Genomic DNA, 20640 nt, shown 5'->3' with positions numbered 1-20640 from the left:
CCAATCTTTCTCTGAAGTAGTTTTAGTCAGAGGAATTGCTTTTGTTTTGTGGTTTGTGGGAGTTTTGGTTTCGTTTTTTTTTTTAAATTTTAAGTTTTATAACACACAGAAACAGACAAAGTTGAATGTTGTGTCTCACCTACATAAAGAACAGAGGTCACAGGAATACACATTTTAGTAGGTTTTTATTATGAAATGCTGAAACTTTATATCAATTAGAAGTTTTATAAAATGAAGATCTTGATAATGTGGAGATTTTGTTTAACTCCAAGGATTTCAATATTTTAGCAAGTTTTTTCCTGTTACTTTTCAAATATGTCAAGCAGCTTTCACATGTTTCATAGGAAAAGCCTTCCTGTCCTAATTTTATCCCATCAGATTTATTTTTCCATTCCTTCATTCCTACATACAATTTTGTTCTGTACACACGTATATTTATATATAGGTAGATATGCAATTGCAATCTCTTCCACACATTCTGAATATTGTTTAGCTTAAACACAGTTTACTGCATCTTCTCATGGGTCCTTGGCTGCAATCCTGAGCATAAAATAGAAGATCCATTGTTTATAAAGTTTTCTCAAGAATGCTATTTTGAGCTAATATTTCAGGTGACAAGATCACAATTAAAAGGCAGTTTTAAACAGTTTTTAAAACTCTGCCCAACTTTTTTGTTGAGTTTTTTTTTCTTTTGTTTGGTTTTTGGGGTTTTTTTTAGTTTTGGTTTTTATGTTAGGAGGATTGGGATGATCACATGTTCCACTTGGAGAAAGAAGAAGAAGAAGGTTTTCAAGTAAAATCTGACACGTCCCTAAGTAGGTGCTCAAATATTCTCACTAGTCTTGCATTCTTCATATGAAATACAGAAGCAAAAACACCTAGGAAGTTTTTCCAATCATTACAGAATCTGAACAAAAGCCAACTATAACTAAGACATACTCAAAAATTATTTTTTGTGGGGATTGAAGTAAGATCTGTGTAATAGTTACTTAAATAGCACCAGTAGTAGTAGTAGCAGTAGCAATAATAACAAATATGGGGAATATAATTACTGCAGCCATTTGTAAAATATGCATGACCATCTATCATAAGACAGTCCATTTCAAGAAAATCAGCCTCACTGGGAAGAGTACCCTTAAAATTATAGCACCAGTCTGAGAGCTGCCAAGAGCATACTTTTTACCTGAAGTGCAGCAAGTTGTTCTGACACGTCATCATGCCATGATGTTATCATGTATGCTGATCAATCAGAACAGTGTTTTTATAACATTATTTTAATGTAATTTTTGTCCATTCAGATAGAAATGCATCTTTACAAAAAAAATTCTACTTAAGATGTAAAAATAACAGATTATATCCCAACACTATATTATTCATACTACTTACCGATGATGAGCCCAACATGGATTTTGGAGACCTTATAATTCCTGCTATGGAATGACGTATGGTGTCAAATCTTGAGACTTTGTCCTTCTTATCCTAGGAGAAAAAGAAGAATCTCCAGTGAAAACAAGCAAACTTGTATGATAATTGATTTATTGGAGAATTTGCCATGTAGACTTCTGAATTTAATTTAAATAAAAGACAAGGGCTAAGCCTCTACTGATACAAACCTGTAAGTGTCAACATCAACTGGATTAACTCAGATCGACTTCTCTGCTGAGAAATTCTCTATTTCCTTAAATATTTTATGCAATTATTTTAAGTATAAAGAAAACCAAAATTCTTTTACACCTGAAATGCATGGGACATAATTCTCAGTTCTCCTGAAATACCTGTTATTTTAAAAGGAGAGTGATTTGAAAACATAAAATAAAAACCTCCCATACAGTAAAAAACCCCTGCATATGTATATTAATATATATTTAGGGGTTTTTTTTGCTTTTATTAACATGTTCTTCTCTAACAATAGACTACTTGTAAATATCAGTACCCATCAGTGCAGGCTCTAGGATACATTTCTTTTCTGGCACTGCCGTAAACCATAAGAGCAGCCTCTGTCTGGATTTAAAACTCTGAAAGAACAGGGCTCTGAAAACAGAGGGCTCTGCGAAACAGCCTTCAAGGACCTCTAGTTCCACATAAGTCAATGTAAATTCCAAGGTCTCATAACTTGACTTAGTCCAAAGATTGTATATTTCTTAATCTCTATCAGTTCTCAAAATTAATAACACTCTTAAGAAAAAGAATGTAGTTTTAACACTGACAAACTGACTTTATTGCTTGTAAATTCCCCCCAGAAACAGCAAAGATATTTTAATGAATTGCAAAGTAAATAAGCCGGAAGTAGAGAAACCACACATTATCAACCTCATTCTAATTAGCTATAGGTTACCTAAACTGTAAGAAACTGATCATAGAGACAGACTACAACTGTTTGCTCGTGTTAAAAAGAAAATTTGCATCCTTCCAAGTTTCAGATGTACACCTTTGACAGAAAAAAATGAAAATATGATAATGTAATAAATGGAGCTTCAGCTTATTCCGGGACTTCCAAATAACTAACAAATTATATTCATTCTGTACACTACTGATGTTTGCAAATGATTCCCTAATACAATTTAGTTTACAGGTGTCATAGTTCAACAGGACATAGGTTAAACGTTGTAGCAAAATTCTGCAGTTTGCTTTAATGCTGTTAAAAAAAAAGAGTGCAAAAACCAGTCAAATTGTCAAAACAGTAATAGGGAGTGTCTCAGTTACGGAAATACTCATTAACGATGTGCCCACTTACCCATCTGTAACATTTTTATTATTTTTATCAGACTCAAGTATGATACGACAACTAATCTTATATTAATAAAACAACTTTGTGCTGAATCCTGATTTTTATTCTTATAATACTGCTGGAATTAAACTGACTTCACCCAAAGAAAAAGAAAAAATCCCATTAACAATCAGAGACAGAGTCTATTTTTGCTTGCATGCTGGTTATGGAATGACCCATTAAGTTTCACACATCTCTTCAGAAGTGAGCCATGAGATTTAGCAGCAATCAAATGTATCCTTATATGACAGGAGAAAATAAGTTACCAAAAGATGCATGAATTCTACTACACTTCCCTTACCAAACTCAGGAGTTTTCTTTCTATTGGACACTAACAGTTTGCTTATCTAATGACAACACCAAACTACAACTTTCATCAGTTTCTCCTTAACAAAAAGTAATTTTAACAAGAGGGAGGTTTTTTGACTCAAAGTCCCAGACTCATGGACTGGGTCAACTGAGGACTTCAATAAGTACCACTGAACAATAAACAGAGGCAAACAGTTGCATTAAATAGAATGAGTGTTGAAATGAGGATTTAGGGGATAAACTTGGGTTTTGTTCAAAATGTAGCAAATGTCCTGTTCAAACAGCAATACATTTATAAATGCTATTTAGTATTTCCTAGCACTTCCCCTCTGACATACTGAAACTACTTCCGTATTTTAAAAACAGTGAAGACTTAGAATTTGTCTGCACAGCAGGCATTATTAAAGACACGACAAACACAACTGTAGCCTGTACTGAGTTTATTTATTCTATTTTAGAATTTTTAGGGCAACCAGGATAAAACTGAAGAGCAGCAACAGTGGTCTTCTACTGATTTTTTTTTTTGCCCAGATGCAGGTTTCCTTTGAAGGACCCATTAAATCATGCAGGAAACGATTCAAAGGACCCATTAAATCGTGCAGTTTTCTCTCAGAACAGTATATTCACCAGTATGAAGAGATTTTTTTTTAATGCACGTTAGGTATAATTTTTTTTCCTAAACAAGTATAAGACTACAACCCAGAATACCCCATCTACCTCTTTTCATATATATATATATATATATATATATATATATGTTGTGTGTGTACAATCTTACTAGTTAAATCTGGGTGTTATATTAAGTCCGATGTACAAAATAAAAGCAAATACACATCAGAGCTGTCTTTCAATGACCTCCAACCTAGCTACATTAAATTTTGAACCTCTCAGTCAAGGCCTTCCACTTTAGCAAAGGATTTAGTAGATGAAAGAATTATCTCAGGGTATTAGGTTATTTAAAATTTCTAAAGGAACCTAACAGAGAGCAGAGACTTTCTGTGTCCTCAGGAAGAAAGTTCATTATAATTTCACACAGTGAAATTCCAGCAGACATCAGATGTCATCAACCAGCACAACCATGATGGTTGTGTAGTCACGACACAAGCTTCAAAATCACAAGATGTGTTACGATCAGCCTAACAAATTTGAGATAGACATTGGAAAGGAATTATGAGTTCTGCATAAGGATGCTGGAGAGAGCATTATGGAGCAGTAAGCTTGGTAGCATATACAATGCAGCTACTAAAACATATTAGCTGATTCAGTTTCACTTTGGCTTAAATTAATTACTTCCAGAGATATTAACACAATTGTAGCATGATTTCTCGCTTCCTTTATTTTACACTACACCAATTTCATTATAAAAGCAAACTAATCTGTGGGCCATAATGTTTTATGCAATGACCAAATTACTACAGAATAAATTGTACTTTACCATTAAGAAGCTAGGTGTCATGGTTTTAAGCCTAGATGGAAACTAAGCACACTCAACTACTTACTCAAACCCTCCCCTTCCCACCACCACATGGAATAGGGAGGAGAATCAAAGTAAAACTTGTATGTTGAGATAAGAACAGTTTAATAGTCAAAAATAAAGTAAAACATAGTAATAATGGTAAACATGGAACACCTGAAAGAACACCAAGGAATTCCAGCCACTCCAGACAGAAAGTCAGCTCCCCTGGGGGCCCAGTTAAATGCCTCCATGCTTGGGGCAACAAGGAAGGAAAGAAGAAAGCCATGGACTTCAAGAGAGCAGAATTTGGTCTCTCCAAGGATAACTTGTAACAATCAGATTAGAAGAGTTCTCTGACACATTTTACAAGCAACCAGTTTTGGACACAGTAGTACTTCAAGTTTTCTGACACAAAACAAGGAATGCTCAAACCCTCTTCCCAGTTGTACACACCTCATCCAGCCTTTTTGTTCCAGTTCCCTTTTTCCTTCTTAAGAGGGGAAACAATCACCTCAGCTCTTTTCAGGCGATGTCACAGCAAAAGACAACCCCTCTGGCACTCTTAATTTTACTGCCCATTTTTCTCTTCTGACAAGAGGCAGAGAGGAAAAATAAAGCACAAGGACCCAAAAAGAAGCACAGGATTCTGCACTGAAAAATGCAGCTGAAGCACTTGCTCAAGGATTTCCTTGAGGATTTCCTCAACCGCATTTTTATACATGACATGCAGAAGTTCGGCTTCCATGTTTTCTACATTCAGTTTGGGGGATCTTGTGCACTGTGAGGTCCTGTGCATTTCAATGGATTTTTCACTAGAATTTATGCTCTATGGTGATGTGCTACAACTGTTACTGTCTTGTGGACAACCATCCCTCATTTGCCAAGCATACAGTTCTGTCACTGTGTAAAATCACCACAAATCTTAAACTGCACAAGAAATAAAATAATATGCCCAGAGTGTGACACAATGAAAGTGACAAGCCATACAAGTCATATTCAGAACAACATCTTGAATGAACATGAGGAAGACAAAGCAACAGGGTAAAAGACTTTGCTTAAACTGAACTGTATAATGTAAAAACCCAGAAGAGCTTTTTAGCTGTATAAATCCAGAAATAATTCTATATCCTAGATATTATTATACAAGAAAAATAGTATATACTCTTTTTAGAAAAGCAATTAAGTAAGAGACTGGAGAGAGATCTAAGATAAATCTAAAACAGAATTAAAGCTTCTGAGGGACAGGTAAATAGTAACACTATCTCTATTGATCAGAAGGTGGAAAACTATCAGTAAGAGGGACAAAGGACAATGCAGCATATATTGAATATTCTTAAAACACTAGTCAGACGTACGTATAGTGATATAAATAAGCTTATACTTTAATATTATTCCATTCAAATAAAAAAATGCATCATGAGTCAAATGCAAACCATCTGCACGGATACAAAAGTTGAATGTGGGCTTGCAAACTAAATCGGAGAACCTTCACAGGAAATTTAGAGGAAATAAGATGAGGACTCTCCAACTGAAAGAGAAAATGCTCTCAGAAGAAAAGATTTCAATTAGAAGAACATAATCAATGATATCTAAAAGACGAGTGTGATAGTACTGTTTCTGTGATGTGGCTGGGGAACTGGTCCTCAGAGATCCCGATGAGAACGATTTCAGCACAGTACAAGGGCTCTAAGATAAAAACAGAAGTGGGGAATTCCAGTAGCTACTGCAAACGATAAGTTCAATGAACATACAGATAAAAAAGGCATATCAGACAGTATGTGCCAGTGCAATTAAGATAGTTTTCATAAAGTGAATGCTAGCTTTGTGTTTGAAGATACACTTTCCCTGATGAAAAAGGAGCCTGAATCACATACACCTTAAGGCTTCAAATTTAGACAATGGGGAGAAGAAGGAACATTTTTGGGTTTTAGCGAGCTATAGATGTAAGATGTGAGAATTAAGTTTTGTGATTTACAAGTAAGAATTCTTCAAAACAGAGAAAATAATTTTCTGAAAATGATCCTCTGTATTAGTAACTTCAGTCACGGAGATTAAAAGTTACTTAGGGAAGGCCCTGAAAGCATGCAATAAACTTAAGACTATGACATTAACTCTGGCCAGGCTATCGATGAGTGGATATAGTAACTACAAAATCTCTGTGTTCTATAGATATTAGCACATTCTGAAAGAGATGTAAATGCTGACACACTAAAATGTGAGCAAACTGTATAATGTGGCCAATGTCCCTGTATGATTTTGATTTCATAAATAAGATTCATCTCACGCCTCAAATGGCTTTTTGTGTTGTTGGTGGTGAGTAGGTTTTTTTGGTTTTCCATCCATGACAGAACTGAGCATCTCAGAAAGATCATATGTAGAAAACCAGACAAAGAATCTATTATGTTTACCAAAAAAACTCCAGGATATTTTAAACATGGCACTCACACATGGAATGAGTTTCTGGCTGAATGCTAGCTGATTATTTTAGTTGAGTAGATCATCTATATCTTTGGAGCACCTTTCCAGTAATTATAATATGCATTTTCTTAGCTTGCTATTGTAGATACCTAGAATTGGGAGCAGCACTGTGCAGAGCTATGTAGACATAACAGAGTTATTAAAAATTAAAGCATTCAAAGCTAATTAAAAATATCTCAAATACACAGAGAAGCCAATTAAACAACAAACCTATTCAAAAATCACTTTTTGATAGCACAACATTTTCTGGTTTTAACACAAGTAATACTTTCCAAAGCAGCAGAAATTATGCATAATTGATGCACACATATTGTAAAACACTGCACTGGATGCAAATTAATGTTCCACATTCTGAGTTGCAGAGGGTAGCCTGAAAAACAAGACTTACTTCTGTGAAATTTAAGAACAGTATATTTTCTCAGACCAAAGGCCAGACCATGCCAGTGGCCTAATAACCTGCAACAAGAAGAGAATGACAAATTCTTCAGAGCATGTCTTTGTCCTCTGATGATCTGTGGTATAAGATCTGCCTTACTAGTGTCAGATGTGAGGTTTCTATATGGAACAGTCATGGAAGGATTCTCCTTCCATATATTTCAGCTGTTTTCTGACTCTATATAAACTATTAAAACCCACTACTGTAGCAACCAGATGCACAACCTAATTACATGTTTTTGAAGAACATTTCTGTGTGCTTGCTTTGAATTATCTGCCTACTGTGCTTATTTGATGGTCCCTACTCCTTGCTTCGGCAGATGCAGTGAACCGTCATTATTCCCTACTCACTTTCCTCATGTAACCCCACACCTTACACAAAGAACGAATCCTTATTACATTTCCCTTAAGTTTGCTTTTTCAAGTCTGTAAAGCCCAATCTACTTTTTCACTAATTCTACAGAAGCTCCTCTACGTATCTGAGTATTATTTTCTTGCCTTTCTGAATTCTCCTATGTCAATTTTCCAATTTAGGGAGCTGAAAATATTAGTTACATTAAGCCAAATTCTTCTAGGTGGTACACAGTGAAAGGACAATTTGCATTGAGAAAAATTCCAGCTAGATACTGAAAAAAAAAATAAATCACAGTGAGGACAGTGATTAAATACTGAAATAACTTTCCCAGAGGGACTTCCATCACTGGAGCTACTAGAGCCTCAACTGAAACCAGGCACTTTGCAGCCTGATATAACATGAAAGACAGTCCTGCTCTGAGTAAGAAGTGGGACCAGATGGACCCCTGAGATCTCTTCCAGTTTAAATTATTTAAATTAGTATTTGGGAAGCAGGTGCATATGAATTTATACAGTAATGTAATGTTTTCTGCTCTCTTCTCTCTTCCTTTCCTGAAAATTTCTAGCACATTTTTTTGGTTGTGATCACTAAGTAAATAGTGACCTGATACCTTCTGGAACATTTAGACCTTATTTGGAGTGGTACCTGAGAAATCATTACTGGTATATGTGAAATCAAGCACTGTTACTACAGCCTGGTCAGTAGGAATGTAATTACAAAATATAATGCTAATATTAAAATTTTTAAAAGGCTATTAAAAATAATACATGTAATTTTTAACAAGTCAAGGAATTTACCCGACTTACTATCAAAAAATATTTGCTTGCTTTCCACATAAAATTTTCTGCTCTTATGATTACTCATATGCCTATGATTTCTTATATACCAGAATCTTGTAGTCGCGACACAGGCTACAAAGCTGTTTTGTTTTGATTTCTTTTGGTTTGGGATTTTTTTTGGTTTTTTGTTTGTTTTATGTTGGGTTTTTGTCAGGAAAACAGCAATAAAAAAAAGTATTAAACAAGTGATTGGTGAACTATTTGCAGACAAAAACCAAAAGCCTTTGATAGATTTTATTTAGGAAAGGCTCAGATGTCAGCAAATACTCTGTGTAAATAAATTAATTTTCAAAAAAGAATTATGAATACCATAATATGATTGACCCTTTGCTTTCTTTTTCGAAACACTATCTATCGTAACAGAAAATGCAGTTAAGTTGTCTGCTCTAGGTTTTCTGTTTCAATTAGTTTCAGAGGACTAATTTTCCAAGCTACATATGAAATGTCAGGGAAATGTCACCTTTATCTTTGAAATAACTAGTAAATATTGCAAACACAAAAATACATATTAAAGGTCTTCAAGGAAGTAGAGCACCTCTTCATAGGGGCTAGCAATAATGCTTCCAGAAACAGGGTACATTTTAATTCCTATATACCTAACAGCTTTTTTATTTTTAAAAATATAATATTTTGATTTAACTGAATTATCATCAAGAACGTCAACAGTTCTCTAGAGAAAAACATGACTAAATGTACAGCCCCTACGCTGAGGCACTGAGATCTTGTACAATAGTTGTTTTTGTGGAATGAAATAGTAGCCAGACAAAGGCTTTTGCAATACAGATAGGTCCCTGAAACTCAGTAAATTCTTTGCTAACAAATGTATCTCTTTGCTCAATAAATGTATCTCTACACCGCTAAATCCTAGGGCACTTCCATTCACTGATCACATAATGGCGCCAAACAAAAAGACATTTGATTTCAATAAAGGCAATTTAACAAACCAAGTCAGACTTCTGAAAGCTCAAAGACAAATTTAGAAAGAATATATACTTTTGAAAAATTAAGTTTAAATGCCATTACCTTATGTAACTGTGGAAATATGTGACAGGGAAAATGAAGATTTCTGTCCTACAAAAACCTCAGGTTGGTATGTACATGCTTAGATATTAATTCTTTCACTGATTTCAAAAGCACTGTTATTAATCAACAATGCCATTATTAACTCAGTGTAAAAAACTTTTATTAATTCTTACAATATCACTTTACTAGTGTCAAGTAATAAAAAATTAACAAATTTCAGTCTGTACAGCACTTGCTATATGTGAAGGGGAAGTACCTTTCCATGGCATGATCCTTCTCTTTGGTTGCCACTGCCACATGACAATAACAGATATACAAACACAAGTTCTCTCTTGCTATAATTCTATGTAAGCTCACGAAGTTGCAACAGGAGAACATAAAACATAACACTGAGTGCTCCCAGTGGTACTGAGTACATAATGTTCACAAAAGCAAGAGAGCCTTCATCTCACATCGTCTGGCAGCTCACCATTAAAAAACAATGCGAGGGTGAATTAACTGCGGGTCAAGGTCAGCATCTGCCAGGACATCTTGTTGAACACTTAGGCTGTGCTGCTGCTCAAGAAAACCAAGAATCACAAGAAGTCAAAAAGCAGGGAACGAACTACATTGCCTCTGATCCAGGCAAGAAGCAATCAAACAACCTGAACCAAACTCAAAAACAGATGTCAAGTAAGAGTGTACAAATTGAATGGGAATGTATGACATTTCTTCAAATACTTTCCTGTTTCCAAACTTTTTCATCTTCCTAAGCCAGATATAGTTCTTAGCCCAAAAATCAGCATTTATGGTTTGGCAGTTACACATGCTAACAACATCAGAATAAGCAATCTCTGAAACAGTGAGATTTCATGAATGTGACCTGAAATTTCGAGAATATAACCATAGATTTAAAAACAATATAAAGCTCAAAATATGCTAGAGAAAAAAAGGTTGAGAGATCATAAAACATGCAAAGCAAACCACCTATAAGGAAATTATATACTTCCATCTTTCTAAACTTTACAGTTTGTCAGGTGGCTACAAAAAAACATGTTTTATTATCTAGATATAACGTGCATTCACGAATCATTTCAATTTAACAATTCTTAGGAGCATTCTGGAGTCAAAGAGGCTAGATTTATTGTGTACTTTCATACTGTATAGTTTTACTGTGTACTTTAATACTGTATTCATCCAGTTGAAACAGTTTTGGGTGTGTATGATCCAAATTCTCAGAAAAACAGAGAAATGCAGTAACACTAGAACTGCTGCCCTGGAGCTGTAATCAGGATCAACACTACAGCTGCCACTTGAAGTGATGAAGTCATTAATGTGAAATATATTTTAAAACTGGTTATATACATGCACACACATACAGACTGATCTTGTCATCCCCCTTTCAAGAAAAAAAAGAAAAATCCAAAACCTGAGCTAGAAAGAAAGTTCTCGATAAGGCAATGGAAGAAATGGATTTTTCCTACATACACACATGTTATGCTGTGCTACTCATATTAAAAAAACTATATCTCTATTGGCCAGATTGTGAAAAAAACATCAACTGAAAACACATTTTCCTTCACTAATGATGGACATTGGTGTATAAAATAAACTATATGTCCCGAAGTTTTCATACACTTCCTTTTCCACAAAAAAAAAAAAAAGTATAACCATAGAGTGGTTTTGGCACTTGTTAACAAATGATAGTAATTGGTAGTGGTACTTCCTCAATTGATTGGTGAAGTTTTAGGTGGCCAGTAGTTAGCTTAACTTTTAGAAGTTTACAGCAAACTTTTCAAACATATAAATATTACTTAAGGATTTATGGAACTTCATTACAACCACTGGCCTAATACAAAGCCACAGATGCAGAACCTCTAAGCTACATTTCATATGAAGCATGAACAATTTTCCAGTGCAGATGTCTAAAGAACCAAGCTACACATACAGTACTCCACACAATGAATTCAGCAGATTAAACAAATATAAACACAACTTCCAGGACACTTTTACATGAGGATCCAGACTGGCGAATGTAAAAGTTTTGCAAAAAATGGCCAAAAGACGTCAATTTCTAATGTTCTCTGCAACAGTCAGTAGATGAAATAAGGAAGTTATGAAGATCACCCACGGCTACCACAAGCGTGTTGGTGAATTCCTGAAGAGCAGTGTACACGTCAAACAACATACGGAACTGAAAATTAACTTTACTAACCACGATCTTAAAATAACAGTAATAGGCTTGCAAGAAATTCATGTATACTTACACACCCTACAGCCTGAGAAACACAAACCATTATCCTTTTCTCATCACTAGAAAAATCTGTGTTGGTTATTTTAAACCTCCAAAACTCCCAGAAAGGAAGCCAAGCCACACTTCAAGAAAGCACAAACCAAAAAACTTTTCAATCCTTTAGTCCTGATCTGCACAGGCAAAGCTCCTCTGGTCCCACTGAGTACAGTGGCATAAGTATCTTGACAAAATATGATCTCATAAAGCAAATCTGTATGTGAGTTTGTAGGTGGGAGATTAGAAGGCAACAAAGAGTAAAATTACAGATATGAGCTACAAGCAGGTGAGTTATTGCTGCCACAGCTGTTAGTCGAAAGATGTTCCAGGGAAGTACAGGGAATACAGAGTTAAGGTAAGGGGTCAGTGAGAAGGACAGTTTGGGGTTTTCTTCCTAGAGATGCTAAAAACAAAATTTTGCCTGACCTCAATTTAAGCAAAGCTTCCATCCAAAATAAGATTTTCTAAGGAGGATCGCCTCTCTTTAGAGTTCAGCATTTTGTATCCAAAGAAGAAGACATGGAAAGACAACCAAAGCAAGTAACTGGATGATGTATCAGCTGCATAAAGGGAAAACTAAAGCTACAGGAGAAAATACTCTGTGCATCAGCCAGTGCAGCACTGTGCTAACTAGAGGTTATGTAGCCCAAAAAGTACCTAAATGCAGTATTTATAAACATAACATCAATCATCTGTTAGAGATAGCATTTACTATACAGGTCAATTACTTCAATTAGAATTCACAACTCAGTAACAGGTAGAATGACATAGTTTTTCCAGATCTCATTAAACATATTCAAAAGCTGTTGGATTTGGTTGGTTTTTAGTCACAGATACAGACAGTAATGCCTGTTAAAGATAAGTGCCTGACAAATCTGGTGATGGAGTTCAGACCTTAGGCATTTAAGTCCAAGGAAGTCTGGAAGGGATTAGAGGCACTGAAGCAGCTATACCCTGAAGTGCCAGGGTTAAGGAAACAGTAGACAAAAGGCAACAGGTAAGGGAGGAACAGAGACCAAGAACAGCACCATGCATATTGCATGACCTTGAAATCTACAAGAAACCATAAATCCTTCTATAGTTCACAAGATGCCAAGAACGAAACATTTGAGAGCTGTGTACTCCCAGGCCGTAGGCAGGGACTTGCAACCCAGCTTTAGCAGAGGTCCATGCCAACCTACAGAAAACAGTATACTCTTGGGGGATGGGGTTGGGAAACCCCTAAGTTTTCCCCTGATGTCAAAGGAAATTCTTAGAGGCCTGGGAAGAATCCTCTCTCCAGCCAATCATCACATGATCACACCAGAGGTGTATTGTCTTTAAATTTGTTATTATACTGTTCTGACTGGTTTAAGGTAATATTTCTTGGATTCTGCTCTCTACACACTGGCACTTACCAATGAGGATCCCTCTAATAATTCATTGACTGGCTCCAGTTGACTCACTGACTGGTTTTACTAAAGCCACCTGGGAAATGCTATATCAAGCGAGAAGAAATAACACCTCATGTTGTGTGATCTGGAAGGATGTAAAGCACAGTTCTCTCAATAAACAGTGTTATTAAGTATGGACTGGCAATTGTGTCCTGTTTGGAAAACTAGATTTTGAGCGGATGCATTTGTTTTGTCACAATAAAACAAAGTTTCATGGAGTTAATACCGAATAGCTTCAGTCTGATGGGACAGAACTGGTTCTTAGCCAGATCCACATTTATGTTATCTGTATTAAAGAATAAAACTCAACCAGAAGGAGTTTGTAGTACACCAAGATTCAAATTTGATCAGGTATTTCTGCTTGACAGCTAGCCCAGTCACATTTGCAAACGATGTTTGCTTTTGGTTTTCACAGATACCTATTTATCCACAGAATCAGCTTACATGTTAATAGATAAAATGATAAAGCAACTTTGTGACAGCTGCAACACACAACTCGAGCAGCTTATCTGAGGTAGGCTTAATGGGTAATCTTTGTAAGGTGCCAAAACCACAAATATTTGCCAGTTTCACAGATTTCACAGAATATTCTGAGCTGGAAGGGACCCACAAGGATCACTGAGTCCAACTTTTAAGTGAATGGCCTATAATTTAAACAACAGAACAATAAAAATGCAAATCCTAGAGATAAGCAGTGTTAAAATTCTACTCTGAGTAAAGCCTGTGGTCCACTGAATTCATGTACAGATCACAGCTATAAATCATAAACACAAACAAGACTATTCTGAAAATACAGACACCAAGGAGGAAAGACTTAGTGACCAATGAGTAAGATATTTCAATCCTACACAAGTTGAAGTTCATAAATTTTATCTAGCACAATGAGCCAAAATAATTAGGCAACACTTCTGCAGAAATACAAAAAGACTTTGAGTTATTATGCTCAGTCAACAGATGGAGTCTTTCATATGTTTCAGTCATTACTTATCAAAAAGATCTGTCCAACAAGCAGTCTCTTCTCAAAGTTCATAGTACTAATTAAGCATTCTGGTTTCTTGGATTGCAGCTGACAAGAACTTCCCTACACAGCTGAAAAGAAGTAGAAGCCACACAGCAAACCATAAAATCATATACTTCAAATCTGGCAATAAACTACCAGTGGCAGTAGATTAAAACCATAAATCGTAATTCCAAGAATTATTTTATAGTAGGACTTTAGGACTTTTAGAAGCATAATAACTGTCGTTAAGAACAATGGTATTTTTAATCAGCCACTTAAAAAGAAAGAGAGAAAAGCAGAGAGGTGATTTAAAGCAGCCAAATTCTATCACATTACTTCCTGTGTGTTGCCTAGAGGCTATGAGAAGTTAATAATCCCACTAATTCAGTCCCATCACTATGAAAAAGATGCAAGAAGCCAATAGTGATAATTCTGGAAGAGAGTTACTACTTTCCTGCCAGCACACAGAGAAACATTGCCACACATACTGAAACATACACTGGACACCAGTATGTGATTTCTGCTCAAAGGGAAACTTCTGAGTGAAGCTTTCCTAATCCACAGGGAAGATTTTGACTGAAATAACAAATCCCCAGTGGGCATGCAGTGCTGCAACACTACTGCAGTGAAACCTTCTTCCTCAAGATAAAAATGAAAGCTCTTGCAATACTTTTGGCAGTTCAAAAGAGGTATATGTACTTATCTTAAGTACTTATTACTCGTCTTCATACTGAGAGGGTAAACTAATTCTGCACTTCAAATATTCTAAGAGTTTTGTTTCTGTGAATTCCTCACAAAGTTTGTTCACACTTCTAATTTTGCCTTTCCCTGAGACTAGGTTCAACACTTTTTGCTAACCTTAAGAAATACTTAATTTCTGAGCCTTAGTGTGTGACCTTAGTCTAATATTTTCTTTCAGAAGTTTCTAGGCATGCTCACTGGAAAGAGGCTTGACAGCCCCACTGACTTCTCATCTTATAAATTCTGGACCAGCCAGTAATACCCACAGGGGACAAGGTATGACTGGTTTTATCTGTCTGCTACATTAGTGTCTCCTTTTGTATTATTCTTCCTCTGATGTATGTCCATCTGGCAAGTGAGATTTACAAAAAGAAGAAACAGAAGCTAGAACATACTCGCTATGAGAGAAAGGGGAATAGAATTCATCCTTCACACTTCCCAAAAGCATCTGACATTTGGGGCATTTTTGTTCCGTGTCAAATTCTGATTTGTAAGTCAGAAACACAGGTCCCAGACAGCAAGCTTGGAAAGTGGCCCAAAACAAAGATCACTGTCCAGGCATCCAACAAATAAAACTGTTTATTTCCAAGTCCTCTATGAATTAATAGGCAAAATTTCTACAACATGACTGCACTGGCAGCCTTTACTCTGCTGAGACTAAAATAAAAAAGGGTAAGGATACCAGTGCTGCACAGACTAACTTTGGCCCTGTTCCTATTGACAAGACAGTTAAAATCTTGGAATAGCATAGTGGAAGTGTACAAGATTTATAAATATATAACTCAAATAACCATGAAGGCCTTTCCTACCATGCCCTAATACAATCTTAGTTTTATATAAATGTGATGAGCCTCAAGTCAGTAGAGAATTACTTACATGGATAGAAAAGGAAGATGTTTGCAAGTGCATTACAAAGCATAAGAATGCCTCCAATCTTCTGAATCAGAAAGAAAAATGACAAACTTATCTCTACTGTTAAGCTTTCTGCTATTGCTGCAATGGGCTGGCATAGAAGGCAATCATTTTCCTGCAACTGTTTGAAAATAAAGTTCCTATATAACCTCAGACAGCATGGGAAAAGGAGATGCCCAAAAGTGTAGGTAATCTCTCAGCTGATTATGTTTCAGGACCTTATGATCCATCATCTAAAATGTATGTAATGAAGCATCTTCAATCACACAGCCAACTCCTGTAAATACCCATTCATATCTATGTAGCTGACTGTTGAAAATTCAAAACATACCAATGGATTAAATTTGTCAATTACAATTTTAGTGAGAGTCCTGAAAACATTCACCTCAAACCCAAACCTGCAAAGGAAGACTCTGACTATTGGTTTGTTGATTACATTATTACGAGTCATGGATTCTAGAAAGTGAAATGGAAAGATAAAAACATTCACATTAGGTAGAATGATTTACAAACAACAAAAGTAGCACTCTTTTCATGCATTTAATATTTTAATATTTTTCTTCTATAATGACTGAGAACTAATTTTTTAATTACCACAATCTTCACCAAAAGCGGGCTTATCTTACTTTTACAGCAATCACTAAGAATAAGATCTCTGAAGCCTTTTAAAAAGGAATGACAAACAGTAGAAGCAATCAGATGTGAAGTGAATATTTATATTTGAGTAATTATGCTACAAGATTTGGATTATTCAGTAGTTACTAGTCTTCTGGCACTGAGCTCCACCTGCTGACAAGTCTTTCAAGTATTGCAAAGCTCACATACCAAGTCTCAGTTTTATCAAATGTTCCAGTATGTGCCACAGTGCACAAAATAAATCTATGAAACATTTCTATAGTGAGAACACATATAATTTTAAATACATATTCTTAAAAATAATGTGTCTTTATAAAATTTGGTTTTACCATTTAAGGAAAAAGGAGAATAAGAGCGGCACACAGATTTCATTATATTATTACTAAACAAGATTAATTACTATTTTAAATTAACTAAATCCATTGCCTGGATTAAGCACTCCCTGAAGATTTCCTATTCTGTAACAATTTCCAAGGCAATACTGATGCTGTAATTTTAAAGCCCTACCATGAAATGCAAATCATCATAATTGTACTTAATTACCTGAGTAAATGTTTAGCTGGCACTGCAATATTCAAAAAATTAATTATATTTTTATTTCTAATCTGATCATTAGACATACAACATTTTGTTGCTGTTGTTTTCTTCACTTTAATTGCCATGGACTACTGCCATGCTTTGTTGATCATATTGACAGCAAAAATACCATATGTCTCTTAGGACAAATGACAAGCCATACATCCCCTAATTGAACATCTAAACATTTAAAAATTAGCTCAAGTAGTTTCCAGTTACTGGTTAAAGATATGTAACAGTTTGGATACTACTAAATTTTTGGCAAAATATATCTGTTTACAAGGAATAGCCAGCTTTTTCTAAGTATCTATCTCCAATACTTTAATATAGGTACAGAAGAAAATGTGAACTATGATTCTCCCATTAACACAGTGTGTAGTATAACTGCATAACTGTAAGGGGCTCAAAGACATGATTTTAAACTTCTAGTACCTTCAGCATTATAATTATCTCTGTCTTTCATGGATAGCTCAGTAGAAAGGTATAACTGCTAGAAACATATTTATGTTTTCATTTTTCCGCATACAACAACAAAATTGTTTAATATAATGTTCAGGAATAAGCATAAACAGATTTTTTTTTAAACTCCTGGCTATGATACCATGATTGAACAAAATAGAATCATTCAGCAATTTCCTTTTTCCCTACAACACACAGCTAACATTCTACAAAAAACAAAATATATTGACAACACCAAAACATACTGAAGACATAAGCAGAACGTGAAACATCCTATAGAGGCAAAAAAAGAAAAAGAAAACTAAGTTATAACACACATGTAACATTACATGGCCTATAATGACACATCTAACAACATTTCAGAATTTCATTGTTAGCATTCTATTACTCTGCTCTCCATTGCTGGCAAAATCCTGGCAAGAATACTCTTGAACAGACTAATACCCACTATAGCAAAAGGAATTCTACCTGAAAGCCAATGTGGGTTTCATAGCCAACAGGAATACCACAAACATGGTATTTGTTCTCAGATAACTGCAAGAGAAGTGTAGGGAACAGAACAAAGGTCTCTATGTAACCTTTGTTGATCTCACCAAGGCTTTCGATACTGTGAGCAGAAAAGGTCTGTGGCAGATTTTGGAACGTTTAGGTTGTCCCCCCAAGTTCCTTAAAATGATCATCTCACTCCATGAGGATCAGCACGGCCAAGTCAGATATGGCAATGCACTTTCTGAGCCCTTTCTAATAAAGAATGGAGTGAAACAAGGCTGCGTTCTCACCCCTATCCTATTCACTGTCTTTTTCAGCATGATGCTCCAAAGGGCCATGGCAGACCTCGATGATCAGGACGGTATCTACATTTGATACCGTACTGACGGAAGCCTTTTCAACCTAAGGCGACTGAAGGCCCACACCAAGACCTTAAACCATCTTGTCCGGGAGCTGCTTTATGCTGATGATGCCGCCCTTGTCGCTCACACAGAAGCAGCTCTGCAGCGTTTAACATCTTGCAGATGCTGCTGAGCATTTTGGGCTGGAAGTCAGCTTGAAGAAGACAGAAGTTCTCTATCAACCTGCACATCAGGAAGCCTTCCATCATCCCCATATCACCATTGGCCAATCAGAGCTCAAATCAGTCCAGCAGTTTAATTACCTAGGCAGCCTCATCTCCTTGGACAGTAAGACTGACGGAGAGATAGACAACAGGTTAGCAAAGGCATATAGAGCTTTCGGAAAGCTTCATAAAAGAGTTTGGCGTAATAAACACCTGAAGAAAAGTACCAAGATCAGTGTTTACAGAGCCATAGTGCTGCCTACTCTTTTATATGGGTCCGATTCATGGGTCATCTACCACCACCACCTGTGTCTCCTAGAATGCTTCCATCAACGCTGCCTCCGTACAATCCTAAACATCCACTGGTCAGATTATGTGACCAATACATCTGTTCTGGAATGAGCAGCAGTCACAAGTATTGAGGCCATGTTACTGAGAACACAGCTGCATTGGGCAGGGCACGTCTCCAGGATGAAGGACCACCCCCTCCCTAAGATCTTGCTTTATGGTGAACTTGCCACCGGCTGCCGCAAGAGAGGAGCCCCGAAGAAAAGATACAAGGACTCCCTGAAACAACATCTCAGCCTTGGCCATATTGATCACCATAACTGGTCTACTCTGGCCTCCAGTCGGGAGGTCTGGAGACACACCATCTATAACGCTGATGTTTCCTTTGAGAACACACACAGGGTCACCCTTGAGGAGAAAAGACAACACAGAAAGAACTGTGTCTTGCAGAATTTACCACCTAAGGAGTCTTTCTGCTGTGCCTTTTGCAATCGGATATGTCTGTCTCATACTGGCCTCATTAGCCACCAGCGTGCCTGTAACAAATGTGGATAGAGCCTTCCCAAATCTTCATTCGCGAAACCTAGCCATGACTGACACTCTATTATACAGCTATGTAATGTAAGATATGGAAAACAAAACAATTTGAGAATTATTACACCATGAAATTGGCTGTATTTATATGATACCATATAAATACTTAGAAATATGAAATTTTACAGAATTGTTTTGCATATCCTATTTTTAATTTTAAATTACAAAAAAACCTCACTTGTGACTGAGGACATGCAAATTTACTTCATATGGATGACAACAACACAAGTCAATTATGATTTTGTAATTCTTAAGAAAGTATTTACAATTAATTTCTAAAGAGGAATAAATAACCACAATCAAGTATAGTATCAGAGCAACATTCAGATGAACTGCAGAGGAGAAACCTAAACAAATTTATAGCTGAAGAGACAATGATTCTCTGGAATGACAAGAGGATGAGCTATTAGCAGCAAGAATATTTAATTTCCAAGCATTTAGCAGTTCTATAATTTTAAAGAGTTTTAGTAAAAATAAAAAAAAAATCCCATCATAAAAATCACCAGGATATTTATTTATACAAACAGCCCATCAGTGTATTATGTTTTCATCTTGAGATATAGTCAAGACTGCCCTCTCAAGGCATAGCAACTTGCAAAAAAAGTTTAATTTACACTGCAGTTATATCTCTTTCTTTTTTAGTCACTTTTACTCACACAGAATATCAGCTCAACAGTTAAAGAAAACTTACTCAAGGGGAATCACGCAGCATTTAAGTTCAGTCATATTCCCACACTTCACTCATACAAAGGGTAAATCATGCCTGGCCAATCTGGTGGCCTCCCATGACGGACTGACTGCAGCAGCAAACAAGGCAAGAGTGAGTCACAACTCATGTCACCTACCCAGACTTTTGTAAGGCCTCCAGCATGATCCCACGTGACATCCTTATCTCCAAGTTGGAGAGATGTGGATCTGAAGGGTGGGCCACTCTTCAAATGGAATAGGGAATTGGCTGAATGGACACAGCCAGAGAACTCTGGTCAATGGCTCTGTGTCCAGGTGGGGCTGGTGGT

General features: G+C 36.1%; 1 protein-coding gene across 2 annotated transcripts in view; it reads right to left on the bottom strand.

Moving 5' to 3' along the window:
* The window catches only part of FER (FER tyrosine kinase), a 150073-nt gene that overhangs the window by 75297 nt on the left and 54136 nt on the right, over nucleotides 1-20640 (bottom strand). For both annotated transcript variants that reach the window (XM_018072865.2, XM_018072866.2), the window contains exon 11: nucleotides 1387-1479. In XM_018072865.2, coding sequence (XP_017928354.1) covers nucleotides 1387-1479 — 93 coding nt within the window. The remainder of the gene's footprint in view (nucleotides 1-1386; nucleotides 1480-20640) is intronic.

The sequence above is a fragment of the Manacus vitellinus genome, unplaced genomic scaffold (genome assembly GCF_001715985.3).
Source record: "Manacus vitellinus isolate BGI_N305 unplaced genomic scaffold, ASM171598v3 scaffold_23_pilon, whole genome shotgun sequence".
Taxonomy (NCBI): Eukaryota; Metazoa; Chordata; class Aves; order Passeriformes; family Pipridae; genus Manacus; species Manacus vitellinus.
This window is presented reverse-complemented; position numbering and strand designations above follow the sequence as displayed.